Below are 15,175 nucleotides of genomic sequence, written 5' to 3'. Positions count from 1 at the left end.
ACTCACTGTTTTCCTTCCATACAATAAAGTATATTGTTCTGTAGATCAGCAGGCCCGGGTTGATTACCATGGGTGTGGCTGGGATTTTGTGAAACATGAAATCTAACATTCTCAACAAAAATACATGCTTGATTTCGCTTCTATTGTTCCTATATCTTTCATTAATCAGCACATACCATGATTATGTACAGGATTTTGTGTAGGTGTGCTCGTGGGTATATATGAATGAATAGCTACCATAGATAGATCGTTACAGCAATTATGAGCCAACAGTAATTGCCGTGAGTTGTAAAGTGCAATGAAAATGAGGGCTAAAATCTTGAACTTGATCCAGGGCACAAGGGAAGGCAGGGAGGGAGATTGAAAGGAGAGTGGCGCGTTCAGAGTGCTCAGGGAGGCGAGCGATTTTCACAGCAACATTTCAGATCTGCTTGAAGGGACCGAGGATAGAAGCAGGGTTGCCAAAGTGGTGGCTTGCTGGCAAGAGCTGAGTTTTACTGCCAGAATGAGAGGGATGGATTTAGAGATGCTGGAGAAGGTGAACCCCCGTGCCTGGGGCAGAGCAGGAATAGGATGGTGAGTTTGTGAACACGATGCCAGGGAACGAGGTTTACCAATGGTAGCAGAAACGTGAGAGGATCAGAGGGGAAGGATCACATACGTGAGAATGTTATGCAGAGTAGCATCAGTCCACCCTTGTCTCAAAGCTCCTGTCCTTTTCTCAGCGACAGATGTTCTCTGTTGTTTAGGGGCATTTGTCACCTTTGATGAACATGTACCAGTGGTGCTTATTCTTCATAGAGAAGAAACTAAGCAGTTGCTTGCTGGCCAGTAAATGCCAAGGCAGGCATACCTTACGCCCTCTGACATACATGGGAGCCCAGCTTTGGTTTGAGAGTGACTCTGGCTGGGCCTGATCCTGTTTTTATGATGTGAGTGGCCTCTGTGCTCTCTGCAGAAGAGCTGAAGTTGGGAGGGCTGTTGTGATTAAGTTGTACATGGAGCATGAGGTTTCCTGACCTTATTCTTTTCTGTTAACAGTCTCATCCTCAATATGGATCTGCCTTTGCTTTACATTCCCTGAATGTTAAACCAATAGCTGTTGCAATGCTTTGACCTGTGCACACCCTAGTTTTTATTATCTTATGGCCAGTTGATACTGAGTTTGCCAAGCTGCATTTGTTTGTATATATTTTATCATGGCGAGCATTGCTGAGAGGCTTTTGTGTTTGATTCCTGTTTTATTTTTCAGCAAGGCAGTGGATGACTGGGGTGACATGGACCTCAGTATCAGTTCCAGAATCCTAGGCAGATCTGCTTAGATGTAGAAATTTTGAGTGAGTGCTGTAATTCAGTAATGACCAGAATCCACCACTCACACGCACAGTGCCAATATATATTGATGATGAGAAGTCATGTGCAGAGCAAAGGCTTTCTTGAACCTACCCTGATTAATACACATTTATCTGTATGGACCCTTCCATCTGACGTGACCAAGTCATTTGTCCATTCTAAGGGCTTCATCATCTTTAACTTGTTTTAAAATTTCAAAAGTTACTGGTTTGTGCATTGAGATAGAAGTAGGTCTTTTCTCTTGGAAGTATTGTAAAGAAAATATTTAAAAGTAGATATTTGGCTTCAGCATGTGACAGCCATTTTATGAACAGGAAACAAATAAAAGATTGGTTAAAATCACATAAGGGAACTTAGAGTGGTCAGGTTACTAGTTTTTTATTAGTAAGTGTAGAAACTTTCCCAGTTAAAGCAGTTGCAAACTTTACATCCTTGTGTTTGGCAAAACAATGATAGCCAGCCCATTTTCAATGTCATCCCCTGCCCTGTCCACCTTGTCCATGTACAGATGCTTCGATGGGGCTTTAAAAACATCATTGAGAAACAAGCAGAGATTATGTACCGTGTTTTCCAGCTTCTGCCCAGATTCAGAGAACAGTGCAAAACCTCTGAGTCCAGTCCTGTCGGTTAAGGATCTAAAAGTGAATGAAAACAACCAGGGATTGGATTTGAGGTGCAGAGAACAACTTCCTTAGCCATCTGTCTGACTTTCCCTTATTGTCCTGTATCAGGGGCTGGAATGGATACAGTGAGGCTTGACAGAGACTATTACCTACACCTACAGCATATACATATAGGATATCTAGTAGTGTCAAGTCATGATTGTGTGTCATATGTCATATTTAAGGGCTCTCCAGATAGAGTACTTGTGAGGGTCATTTCTCGTCTGTCCATTAGCTGTTTGTCTGCTAATTCTAGTTAGTTGTCATCTATAACTGTGTAATAGCACATTCCCATGTGCTTCTTGTTGGACATAATACAGGCTTAATAAAAATAGCAACCCATACAAATCGGTTTAAGTCCTTAACAGATGAAGCTATCTCTTTGGAATTGGTGGGATCATGTTTCCTTTAAACAAAGATACATGAAATGAGCATCTTTGTTACTAATAATAGGAGAGTGCATTGGAAAGCACTCTGTAGCAGACCTTCACAGTATGAATGATTTAAAATGACCCAAATCCCTGGATGAAATACAAAACAACGTCACTTTCTAGGGACTCGGCTGCAGTGGCATTTAACAGTCATTGCCTGGAATTTTCTCAGTCACCCTAAGTCAAGTGAGTAAAAGGTGCAGATGTTCATAGATGGGAAACTTCCAGGACTTATCTGAAGAGTTGTCCTTGGCAAGTCATGAAGTGGCATTTTTCCTTTTGAGCCAACACAAAAGGAGTGCCTTGGCATGTTTGCAGAAGTCTGTGGTGCTGAATGGAGTATACCTGGAGATGTCTTAGAAAGTTAAAGGGTAAAAAGAAAATTAGGTGGAGCTTAACCTTTGGTGTGTAACAGCTTAAATTTTGCCAAAGGTTGGTGGGATCCCATTTAGCTGCTGCCTCCTGGAAGCAACAATAAAGCACTTTAGTTTTTAAAAATTAACGATTGACACGTACAGCAGTCCTGTGTCTGGGCAGGCCCAAAGAAACCGATGTATCAGTGGAATGCAAAGCTACCTGGGTTTGTTTCACACAGAGCTATTACCCAGAGCTCTGTTTTGAAGAGCGTTGTCAACATCGCATACCACGACCAGAAAATCCCTCATTAGATTTGCAGCAGGAAATAAGCAAGAAGCCTTATTGTGAGGAAGGGAGCTGGGACCTGGGATTGCAGTGCAGAAGACCTTAAGATTTCTCAAAGCAGAAGACACCATTAAAAGCATGTATATAAACAGTCCTCTAATAGATAAGATCATTGCTTTTATTTGGTTGTTCTTGAGTACCAGTCACTGCCTAATACTGTACTTAGAGGAACCAGATCTGATCTGCTTTCAGGTCCCTGGGCAGACCAGTCTGTTGCTTAACTCCAAATTCTGCTGACTGGGAAAGATGTCACGGAGGTTTTCAAAGCTCCTGGCTTCCAATGGGCCCAGCTCTGGGATTGTGAAGCTGTAGGTTGGAGCAAATGGTGGGAGGGGTCTGCAAACCAGAAGACTGCTTTAAAACTAAAGTCAGCATTGGAATGGGAAGCTGTCAGAGATGAGACTGGCCTGTGCAATTGCCTTGATGAATGGGTGAGCCTGGAGCATCCTGCACTTCTAGAAATGTGGCAGGCACTGGGAGGGATGTATATACTGGTAGGTGTAGGGAAAAACAAATTGGAGAACCAGAGCAGGAAAGGTTCTTTGTCTTCTGTATGTTTTCTACTGGAGTGGGTCAACTTACGTGAGGAAACTGAAGCTGAATTAATCAAAAGTGTGAAATGACAGTGCTCAGGACATTTGTTAACGCTTTTGCAGGGTCTTAGTTGTCTTACGCCACTATAGCTCCATGCCTTTAAAAAAAACCCAACACTTGGCTCCTGAATGTTTATGGGAGACTTCCTGCCCAGGCAGATAAAATATTTTACCATTTTCATACCTTTTGTTATCTGCCTTTCTGTTCCTCGCGTGCCCCAGTCATGGACATGTTACTAACCGGAGCACATATGAGCCCTTACAGAGTTAAAACTGCCATGTAAAAGCAGCCAAGGCAGGCATTTTTAGTAGGAACAGCAACCATAAGCAAAGCATTGCCAAGTACGGCCCTTTCCTAGCTCCTCAGGAAGTTCATGGTCACTGAGGTGGCTGGGAGGGACTTGTATGAGAGAAGAAAGCAGTCCTCGATTTGGATGCGGCCAGTGTGAGCATCCAGCTTGAGCAGTGCTGCCCTGCATGACACCTGTGAAGTTTCCACAGTGCAGCATTTTGTTCAGATTGTTTAAGGATGTAATTTATCAGTTACTTTTATCCTTTGAAGTTTATTAAGCGTAAAAACTAAATTTCCCAGAGCAGGGAAAAACTCAACCCCAGGCTTTGTTAGAATAACAATCGTTTCAGGGAATGTAAAATTTAAACTTAGCTCTGTACGTGGGAGAGCACAACTCTGCTAATTGCCAGGGAGTTCCGGTCCGTTGCAGAGGCAGAATTGGATAAAGCTGGGCAAGTGTTTGTGTAAATACTATTATTCTAAACAGCGTAGAGGAGAGGGACACCAAAAATTATTTCAGAGGAACTCCCTTTTCCCCTTAAATGATGTTCCAGCCTGCATATCGACTCTTGAGTCAGCTCATAGTTAATGTCACTTGGGCTCTAAGGTTACCATTTTCCTTTTAAAAATGGAGACTATGCTTCTTAGTCACATTAGGATGTTTAAAAAGGGGACTTGCAGTAGTCCTCTTGCTGACTAATTCTTTGCTTTCGTTTATAGCTTCTGCACACTATCACTGTACTTAGCCAAAGCATCAGGTCCTGGCCCACCGCCTTGCAAGCCAGCCAGGCTGTGCTTGCCAGAGGGCCAGAGCATGGACCCCAGATTGGCTTCGTACATCTTTGTTCCCCTGCTCTGTGAGGCTGCCAGAGACTTGATTTAATATAAAGCCATTTGCAGCAGTCCTCAGGGGATCTGTGTTTTTTGTGAGCTACCAGAAGACAAGGGCTGTCTGGCCATGTCTCTGTCTCGGGGACCGGTGGAATAGGTGTGGGAGGCAGGACCAGAGGTAGTTTCCCATCCAGGCATTCCTCCATACCAGGGTACTTGGTCCAACTCTTTTTTGACCTTTCAGGTTGCAGAAGGAGCATCCATTCATCTTCCTAGGAGGTGATGTTCTTTATTGCTCATTAGGACTCCAGTTCTTCAACACCCTTAGTAACAATAATAGGTAGAAGTGTGGGTAGCCTGGGGAAGAGACAGCATAAGAACTTAAACAAAATAGACTTAAAGTCAACCTTTCCTCAGATGAGTGTTTGATTTTTATTTAAAAAATTCATTTGACCAGAATTTATCCTTGAATTGCAGTCTCTGTGTCTTGTGCCTGTGGTCTTTGGGTTGGTTACAGAAAACCAAAAATAAAATTAGTGAATGCAGTCAGTCCATTTTCCTTTAAATGAGTTTTAAGATAAAATGCTCCCCTTTTTTTTCAAGTATCTATAGGTGCAAACTATGTACAGGTGCTAAAAGTGAGTTGGAGGTACTGATGTTTTCTAAGGAGAACTGAACAAACAATAAACTTGGAAGAAATTGTAACATTATCAAACGATAACTCTCCAGCCATGCTTTTGGCTTCAGAAAATAATTTCTGCCAAGGAAGGATTTTCCTTTTATATTGAGCGAAAAAGGAACACCTTTTACCCTGTAATATTTAATGATGGTAGCTGTTTCCTCTGTTTAGATTAAAATTACAGGCCTCAGATTGCAAGTTGTAATATTTGTTTTCTTCTGATTGCTGCTTTTAGCTCCTCAGTAAACGCCATTGACTGCTCTGTGGGTAACTCCGAAGAAGCCTCCGGGGCTGAATATATTAAAATCCACAGCATTCCACAGAAAATGACAAAATTCTCCCCAAATTGCCCCCACAATTTTCCACTGGCCTTCTTTTATGAGCTGCAGGCAAAAGAGGGTGATCTGTTGTGCTCGTCCTATTCCTGTTTTTCTTCCTGTTTTAAATATAGCGGAATATATAAAATAATGAAGTGGTATTTAGAAACAATTCTTTTGCCAGGTCTTCCATCTGTTATTCTGTATAATCCTAATTTCTGTACAAAAAACCAGAACCATGGTATGCAACTCAATATGTTACAAGATGTTTATTTTCATCAGCGTGGTCCAATAAAGTACATAGCTCAAATATTAACATTGGAGTATGTTAAGATTTCATTACTATTTGATCTATATATTTTACTGACATAAATGGATAAAAATAAACAGCTTGTAACATATAGAGTTACGGACTATGCTTTTGTGGATTTACAGAATTCTGTGGTGGATTTGGTTTTTGCAGCAGATTTATTTTCTCTAATTCAGTTAAAATAACTATGTAATCATTATTTGTCCTGAGTATGGTTTGAGCTTCATTTTCATAATTCACCGTGGGATTTGTCTGCATAACTTCTGATGGTTAATGACCCTATATTGATTGAGATTCTCTTTTGTGAGGCTGTATTGCTTGTGACTTGATAATGAATCAGTCAGATCACTCCATTTTAGAGAGAAAGAAAATAGACATAGTGTTAACTTATTAAAAAAAAAAAAGATGACACCCAAAGCTCTGTGCACTATATATATTCTGTAGGGGCTTTTATAGTGCTTGTAGTACATGCTGTTCTGAAAGTGTCACACATGCATTTGTTGTTGCGAACTCAAACGCTGTAGAATCTGTAAAGATGCAAGATTAAATTTTCCATTGCCGTTTTTACAGATAACAGCCCGTCGACAATGGAAACATATTTATGATGAATTAGGTGGTAACCCTGGAAGCACAAGTGCTGCTACATGTACTCGCAGACATTATGAAAGGTAAGATAACATATCTGAAATGCTTGTTTAATAATGAAAAAATTAATTTGGAGAGCCTTCAAAGCGTTTTATAAAGAATTAGAGAAAGAGAGAGAGAGAGGGGGGCAGGCTTCTTAAAGATATAGTAAATATTCCCCCAACAGTTTAGTCGGATAATCCGTTGTAATTTAAACCAGAGTGTATGTCTCCAGTGACTAAATAAATAAAACAAGCATCTGATTTTTCTTTGGGACACATCTTAATTTTTACAACAGCTTTCCGGTTAAAGAGGCTGAAAAATTGAGCAAAACATACTCCAGGAAAAATAAGAAACGACAGCTAATTGATGCAAACACTTGGCTTCTGTCATTTTTTAGGAATACCAATTAAGCAAATTGTGGTTGTGATCAAAATAATGGGGTGGCCCACAATGCAGGGTGCTGTTAATGTTGTCGGTCATGCAGAGCGTTGCATTCCTCTTCTTCATTGCATTCCTTCCCTCCTCCCTGCCTGTGAGCTGCTGCCAAACACTCTTTCTCTGCAGCCATTGTTGCTGGTCAGAACTGTTGATTTCTTATTCTTCCCATGTAGATAATAACTTCCAGGGCTTGTGAAGGCAGCACGCATTGAATAAAATACTGGAGCTGGAATGTTGTGTTGGTCTGGTATGGTTTTTAGAAACAACTCTCTTTTTTTCCTTCTTTTTTCTTCTTTTTTCTTTTTTTCTTTTTTCCTTAGACAAGCAAATGTTAATAAAAGCTCTGCAGTTTCAGGCACAGATAAGGAAAGTCCAATCTCTTGTTCCTGGGCGTAAACAAGTTACTTTGCTGGGGTCAGAAAGAGAAGGTACTTGCCTGTGCACAAGGCAGCTCGGCAGAGCCGTGCTCAGGGGCAGTTTTTCACCTTCTAGTGCCTTACCTGTTGGTCACTCCAAGGGAGACACTGCCCTCCTCATGGTGGTGGAGGTTGATCACCCTCATTTACAGAAGACTTCTCCAACATAAGGACTTGGGTGCACAAAGAAGTTGTATGCAATGCCACTATAAAAGTTAGAGTTAGAAGCTTTCTGGAGGTCGAGCCAAGCAGCAGAGCAAATTGAGGGAGTTGCTGTGCACGTCAGACAGGGCTTTTCCCTGCCTTTGTGTTGCGGACAAATGTTACAGATTGTTGTAATTGACTCATCAGATTGTGGGTATTTGGCTCTTCCCCTCCATCATTACAGCCCTGAGAGGCTCAGGGCTTCTTCTTGCACCCAAGCCAGCTGATGGGTTTCCGACTGGCAGTCTGGGTCTTCCCTTGCCAGATGTGCTCTGTAGGACGTCATTTATTTGACAGAGGAGACCCAGGCATGCATGAGAGTTAGGTCTCTGTGGGTTTAGGTCGCACAGAGAGTAAGTGTTGCTGGGCTCTGTGCTGAAATCCTAGAGTCACCGAGAGAGTGCGTCTCTTGTAGTAGTGGAAAAATAAATGAGCCATTCAAAAATACTGCATGAACTCCTGTCTCTCTCTTCTGCTTTCATGCTAGTGGTTTATTTTTTTACATGCAAAACTCTTGAATTGCACTCCTCCGATGCATAGAGACTCAGGGGTATGCTGCAAAATGCCACAAAGCCTATTGTACTCACTAGAAAACCTGAGCAGCTTCATGATGCGTTCAAGATTCAGAAGCTTTTCCAGGCTACCCAAAGCAGTTCTGCTTGCCTTCAGCCAGTCTGAGGAAGGGAGTAGTCTTTTAGTTTATAGTTAAGAAGGGTCTTAGCACACTCAAGAGCTCATATCTGAGTTCTTGGATGCCAGAGTCCATTGTGTAGTTCTTGGTTAGGTCTGATACGAGGCAGAACCTATTACCGAGGTCTCTGTGGCAGGCTGTCAAAAGATGGCCTTGGGAGAAAAAATCTTTTAGGATTTTTAGGTTCGCCCTGAGCTTACCTAAAATACGCTTTACCAAATCTGGTCTGAAAAACCAAAACACATACACAAAAACCCTCAGTGCCTGGTCCAGTCTCTGGATTTCTAGTGTTTGACACTTTTTTTCCACCACAGGAAAGCTGTATTAAGCCTCAGACTTGGAAAAAAGTAAATGAAATTGTCATGGTTTGTTTCAGCTGGTAATTCTAACTACAGCACCTGTAAATGTAATGCTCATTTATAGCCGAAGTGCTCAGATGGCATTTAATCTAAAACTAGAACTGCAGTGCAGGAATACACATTCATGATTCAGGACACACATACATTTTCTAACTCGAAGGTGAGCTGTAAAGCTAAACTGGAAATTGAATTAAGCTGGGAAGTAAATGCTGAATAAACCTCATGATTTTTCCTTTCTGAATCCCACTGGCCTTCCCTTGCTTACTGGAGGCAGAACAGGCAGTTCCCTGACTTCACTGATTCTGCTGCTGTTTGACTTAGCCTTGCCATTCATCTCTACAACTAGATCTCAAGGGCATCCGTGTTGTGTTAACTAGCTTTCTTCCAAGATGACAGAGAAGCTACTAGCTGTTCGCGCCAACTTTAACATATCAAGGCTGCTTAGGTGGGAGCGACCTTTCAGTGACATCCTTAGGATGCCAAGGAGTGGGACAGCACCTATGTCCCATTCAGGTACTGCATCCCACCTTCCTGCCCTCTCCAAGTTCCCCTCTGCAAGGTGGAGTTTCACACCCACCTTCAAAGGACAAAAAGAAAAAAAAAAAGAAATAAAAACCAACAAAAAAACCAAGAAACAGAGAGGGCAGAATTGCCTCTCAGTCTAGCAAATGCCATGAAGAAATGTTGCTTTTCTCAAAAGATGCTTGTAACCTCTAAAAAGCCAGCATGCTGCTGCAGACCCGTGGTACCAAGGATGGGAAAAGCTGAAACAAAGCCAGATTTAAAGGCTGTAGGGAATGCTTTGCTCCCCTTTCCGCACCCCCCCTGTTTGGAGCAGGCGTTGCGGTGGTTGCTGCTGCTGAGCTATAGGTAGGCAGAGTGCTTCGGTCATTGCGGTGTTTGCTTTGTTTCCCTGGTAAAAGGGAAAGAAAGATTTTGTGTGCATTATCAACTGATTCATTTTTCATGTAGTACAGTTTGTGTTTCCAGTAACTGGTTTCATTTTAAAACAAGGCGAGGCTGCCAGTGTTTCAGTAAGTGTTATTTGTATATTAGTTAGACAACTTTTGTTTTATTAATGAGTATAATAATGAAAGTGCAGGTTGCTGAGTAGAAGCAATGGGTGTTTTTATTTAAAGCATAGCAGGCATCGTATAATGCCAATGAATGCGTTATTGTCACTGTAGGCATGGCTGGTCTGAACCTGCCTCTGATTGGGTTATTCCAAATAGGCCCAAGCACTTCATAAAAATGTCTTTGTCAGCCTAGTTTTCCTTCCAAACCTATTCATCTCTGTCAGTTTTTAATATTAGTACCAGGCTCTTGGCTATAATCCATTAGTACTGTACTTAATTGCTCATGTTACAGATGATTACCAATATAAAAAGCATTAATGTTTTCCTATCGTGGGGCTGTTGCTCTGTGCTCCACTCGGACCATACAGGGCTTATGAGTTGTTGTTGTTGTTGTTCTGGTCGTTACTTTCTTTGTTTGTGCTCCTCTAATGCATTTACCTTGCCTGATCACAGAAAGCTAGAGGCCTCTGTGGTGGGTATTAGCTGATTCAGCCTGAATCTTTCCTGTGAAACTCTTAACAATACTTGTCAGTACCCTACATCTCTCTTTCTTATCAGGAAACCCTCAGAAACGGCTACTTTTCTGCGAAGCACCCTTCTCCATGCTGCCTTCCCCTAATAATGCAGATGTGGTTTTCACATGCAGGGTTTGAGGTTTCTTTCGCTTTTACACAAAACACATGATCGGCAGCTTTAATTTTCCGGTGTGAATGATAGGCTGTGTTTCTGCAGTGCTGGTGACGTTGTTGTTGGGGATTTTTCATAAATATTACACTACCACGACCCTCTCAAAAAAAAAAAACCAAACCAAAAACCCCAACCTGCTATTTTTCAAGGTATATAAAGTTCCCAATAAAATGCATTGAACAAAACAAAAATACGAGCAATTGCCTGTTGGGGCTTTTTTCTGCCTCCAAGTCTGGCTGTGATTCATCTTGGTTTCCTCCAAAGTAAGCCTTGTGCACGAGCTGTGCACAAACACACGCGGGTCAGGGAATCGTGGTGTGCAATGGCATGCGGTAACACTCCTCAGCTGCTTTGGTGGATGGATGTGTCGGTGTTCGAAGGTGTTGTGGCAGGCAGTTGGACGGTCCCATAGAGCAGTAGCCCTCCTGACCTCTTTGGGTGCTGCGGGGAGCCTGGTTCCCTTAGGGTCCCCAGCAGGAATGGACGCAGAGCCTCCCATGGGCCATGCCCTGCTCTTCAGCGGTGTAGCTTGTACCCTGACCCTCACGAGTTACTAGCGCCTTGAAAACCAGACTGTCACAGTCAAACCCTGCTGGAGGGGGATTTATTAGGCTTCATGCTCTCATCGAATTCAGGCGGCTGAGTGGGAAAGTGTTCTGCAGAGCCACAACCACCTGGGACTTGATGAGGAGCAGATAGGTGAGATGAGTCGCTGTAGCAGGGAGTGATTCTTCACAATCCAGCAGAGTGGCTGTGCCCGCGCTTTGGACACAGACCCATGGAGGGTTTTATTCTGGCTGTGAGTGTGGCCCCTGGGCACCTGCAGAGGACCCTGCACATCTGCCCCTTCCCAGGGGACTAAACCCCAGGAGATACAGTGTTTTGTACGGTTCAGAACCCGTTCTGCCATTTTCTGTCTAAATCGCTCACATAAATATTATATATTACCAGAAACGCAGGGCGGGTCAAAATAAGTCCCTTATATGGTTTCCCTTTAACAGCCGTAAAGTCTCTCTACCCTAAGGATATTGTGCAGTAATTCAATATGCAAGAGAGCTCCGCATTCCATGCAAATGCTGTTTGGTTTTGTTAAAGCGTTTGGATAACTTTGGTAACATGTAAGCATTTCAGTAGAGTTTTGTAGGCAATAGCAGCCAATCTTTTTGAGGGAACAAAAAATAGGAGGCTAGTATAGCATCTACATGAAAATGCTTATGGTTATCTTTTAATACACATTGTAATTAATAGAAGGTTTTGATTTACACTGTTAAGTGTGAAAACATCCTCAGGCAAAAATTAATCAAGTGTTATGTCATGCTGTAAACTACAGCTAGCTCTTTGTTTGACCCAAAAAAACTTGCCAAACAGCAGTTTTTTCTTGTTGTACTAACTTGGTTGTTTTATTTTTGTCTTCACCCCACTTTCCTGCCCCCCTCCCACTTCAGCTAGTCCCAGACTCCCAGAAAACTTTGCAAGTTGCAAATTGTCTCAATAGTTTTCCATCAAGCACAAATTTAAGCCTGAAGATAGATGAGGTGTCTCAGTCCTCTCTTTCTTTTCCTGGGTTTTTGGTTTGTTTTTTTTTTCTTTTTGATAAATAACAAGAGGTTTCTACTTATGATTTTCTGCCCTCAGGGCTTTATCATTAAGATTAAATAACTGTACTCTCAAGCATACCACTGAACAAACATCTTTTCAATTATGTGAGTAACAGATGCTTTAACAAAGGAACTATTGAAAATTCAGAAAGCTTCCCCCCTCCCCAAAATTTAAAAAGTATCAGATGACAGAGGAATGTAATTGTTTACCATTAAAACAGATCCTTAGCTGTCCATTCAAAACATCTGAGAACGCACAGTTTTTTCAAAATTTCTTCAGGACTGGGTTTACAGCCTCGGAGTCTTACTGGCCAGCACTGGAGTCAGCGGGAGTCCTTGGGTACAAGAATGCTGGACAGTCAGGCACTGCCTTCCAGTGCCTGGAAACAGATGATCTCTCTCCTTGCAGGGAATTGTTTTCCCAGCCACATCCTTCTTTCCACCTGGGAGTTTGTCCCAGCAGAATTGGGGGATGCCATCCTACCCAGTGCTTCTGGGTGGGTTGTCACTCAAGCAGAGGGAACTTCCCAGGCATACCCACCGTACACATGTGCATTGACACTTACCGGGCGCTGAGGCGGTGCAGTGTGCCCAATGCTTTTGGGGTCGTGGCGCTCTTCACAGCTGAGCTGGGTTCTTGTGGTTGGTCAACATCAGGGAAAGTGTGTCTCGCATGGTAACCTCATTTCTTGACATCCAGGAGTAGGGACAGGCTCTATAAAAGGGGACAAGCCCCTTTTCCTTGCTGGGAGCTGAGTTGCCCCGGGAGGGTGCTGCACAGTGGGAGTTGTGCCACTCTCCTTTGCAGGAGCAGCACCAGGGATGGAGAGTAAGATCTTTCCCCTCAGATTCCCCAGGTCCTCTGGGAATCTCCACCTTGTACTTTACTGTAGGATTTCGCTAACATGGCAGGGGTTGCCCATACTTTGTTCAACTTTGTGCAATGGAGAGGTGGCTCAGAGCTCCCAGAGAGGGTCAGCAGGATTTTGGAGTCCCTCCAGGAGACCTGCACCCCATGGGCAATGCAAAACAGCATCTGTAAGCTTGTCCTGAGCATAGGGACCAAGCATTGCACGGACTACACGGACCTACCGAGCAAAATGCGTGTCTGCCCTCAGATGCAGAAGTGGTAACTGTGGCCAAAACAGAGGCTTGCAGCCATTTTGCTAGAGTGACCTGGGGAAGCTGCTCTGTCCCCGTCACCCTTCCTTTGAATCTTTCCCATACAGTAAATCTGCACCGAAGGTAAAAAACTGGGGTTGTTCATCTCCCCCTGCTGAGCCATAGGATCAAGAGTGCCTGAGCTTCCCTTGCCTGGCTGTGCAGCTAAATCAACAGCTGTGTTTGCAATGTCACTAATTTCCAGTTTACTTAAAACAAAGTGTCTTTGAATTCTCTTACAGCAGCGCAGTTCCCACCTTTCAGCAGTGAGCCATTCTCGTTACCCACCAGCACTCCCAGTGGGCTGAGAGGAAAGTTGTTGATGAAAGGGATGAAAGAGCCATTTCTTTAAGGAAGGAAAGTTCTTTGGGAAGAAAATTGAACTCAAACATATTTTGTCTTTGCTGATAAAACACATGCCAGTTTTATACTTCAGACAAATGCAAATAATCCTATTGCTATTGTGCTCTGCACAAAAGCACGCAAGGCTTGCTTTCGTAACCCCTGGATTGTACAATGCAGTCCGGGGAAATCGGGCTTGAGGAACACACTGCTTGATTTCCTCAGTGTATTTTATATTCCTGTTTCAGTAAACAGGCTGAAACCTTAGAGTTTGGGTTACTCCTCTCCCCTCTTCTCTGCTGAGAATTTGTTGCTGGTGCCCAGGAGAGCTGCCTCCTGCTCCTGGCCATCCCCACCAGCTGATTGCTGTTGAAGGTGGCTTGTTTCCCGTGCTTACACTGACAGCATTGCTCCAAGATTCCTCCCTTTCGAAGAGCATCAGGGTAAAAAAGACAAGGCTTCTCTTGGGATCAGAGCTCAGGCATTCCTGCTGGTCCCTTGAAACAACTGAACGTTTCACCACTGAGTTTCTAGGGAACAAGAATCGGGTTTCTCTCACTGAGGTTATTGACAGGGGCCCCTTTGCACTGTGGGGGCTGTCGCTGGAGCCACCCCAAGCTGCCCCGGCTCTGCGGCCGCTCATCCTGGCCCTGCGCTCAGAGCCTCTGCCTGCAGGGAGTGCAGGCGGCCCTGCCCAGCTTCTGTGAGGACCTGTTGAGCCAAATGGTTGCCCTGTTGAACCAAATGGTTGCCCTATTGAACCAGGCAGTCCTGCTGTCTCATCCCCCAGCTCCGGCAGTGCCTTCAGAGGAGGGACCAAGAGCCACTGTGGCATAATGTGCCCAGGAGGGAAGTGTTTTCCAAACTCCTACCAGTAAAGTGATTTATTGCCTGTCCCTTATCAGTGTTTTTGAAACTCTAAGAGCTTAATGTTCTCATGATTTACATTAGCATCTAATCCTTGCATAATCTCACTAATCCCCTGGCCCCAAGATATCCATTGGCAGTGAGTTCCAGGGGTTAACCGGTTGCTGTATTCATTTGGTGGAGCAGATTTAAATCTTTTTCCATTCCCGTTGCAATCAGCCTCTTTAAGCTTCTGGCCAAGCATGGGAATGGGGCAGCATCTCCCAAGGAATGGGCTTTGGTATTTTAAGTCCTTCCAAGATTATTCTTGTGGCTGAGAGGCTCCATTGCGCACTGTTTTGTGTTGGGCTTGGAGCCCTTGAGAAAGCAAGATGATGTCAATGGGAGGCGTGCTGGAATATTTTATTCTGCCTGTAAGAAAACACAAATAAACATTGAAACAAGCGATATAAAAAATACTGTAGGGGTTGTGCTGAACTGCCTCCTTCCCTGCTTCACCCTGTGTGTCCTGGGCATATGGTTCCTCCCCAGCCCGAGAG

The 15,175-nt window shown here is 43.5% G+C and overlaps 1 protein-coding gene across 2 annotated transcripts in view; it reads left to right on the top strand.

Annotated features, from left to right (window-relative positions):
• Positions 1-15,175, top strand: part of ARID5B (AT-rich interaction domain 5B) — a 120,277-nt gene that overhangs the window by 94,542 nt on the left and 10,560 nt on the right. For both annotated transcript variants that reach the window (XM_059821268.1, XM_059821267.1), the window contains one exon: positions 6,741-6,838. In XM_059821268.1, coding sequence (XP_059677251.1) covers positions 6,741-6,838 — 98 coding nt within the window. The remainder of the gene's footprint in view (positions 1-6,740; positions 6,839-15,175) is intronic.

Source organism: Gavia stellata, chromosome 9, assembly GCF_030936135.1.
Source record: "Gavia stellata isolate bGavSte3 chromosome 9, bGavSte3.hap2, whole genome shotgun sequence".
NCBI lineage: Eukaryota > Metazoa > Chordata > Aves > Gaviiformes > Gaviidae > Gavia > Gavia stellata.
Note: the sequence above shows the minus strand (reverse complement) of the source record. Positions and strands in the feature narration are given on the sequence as shown.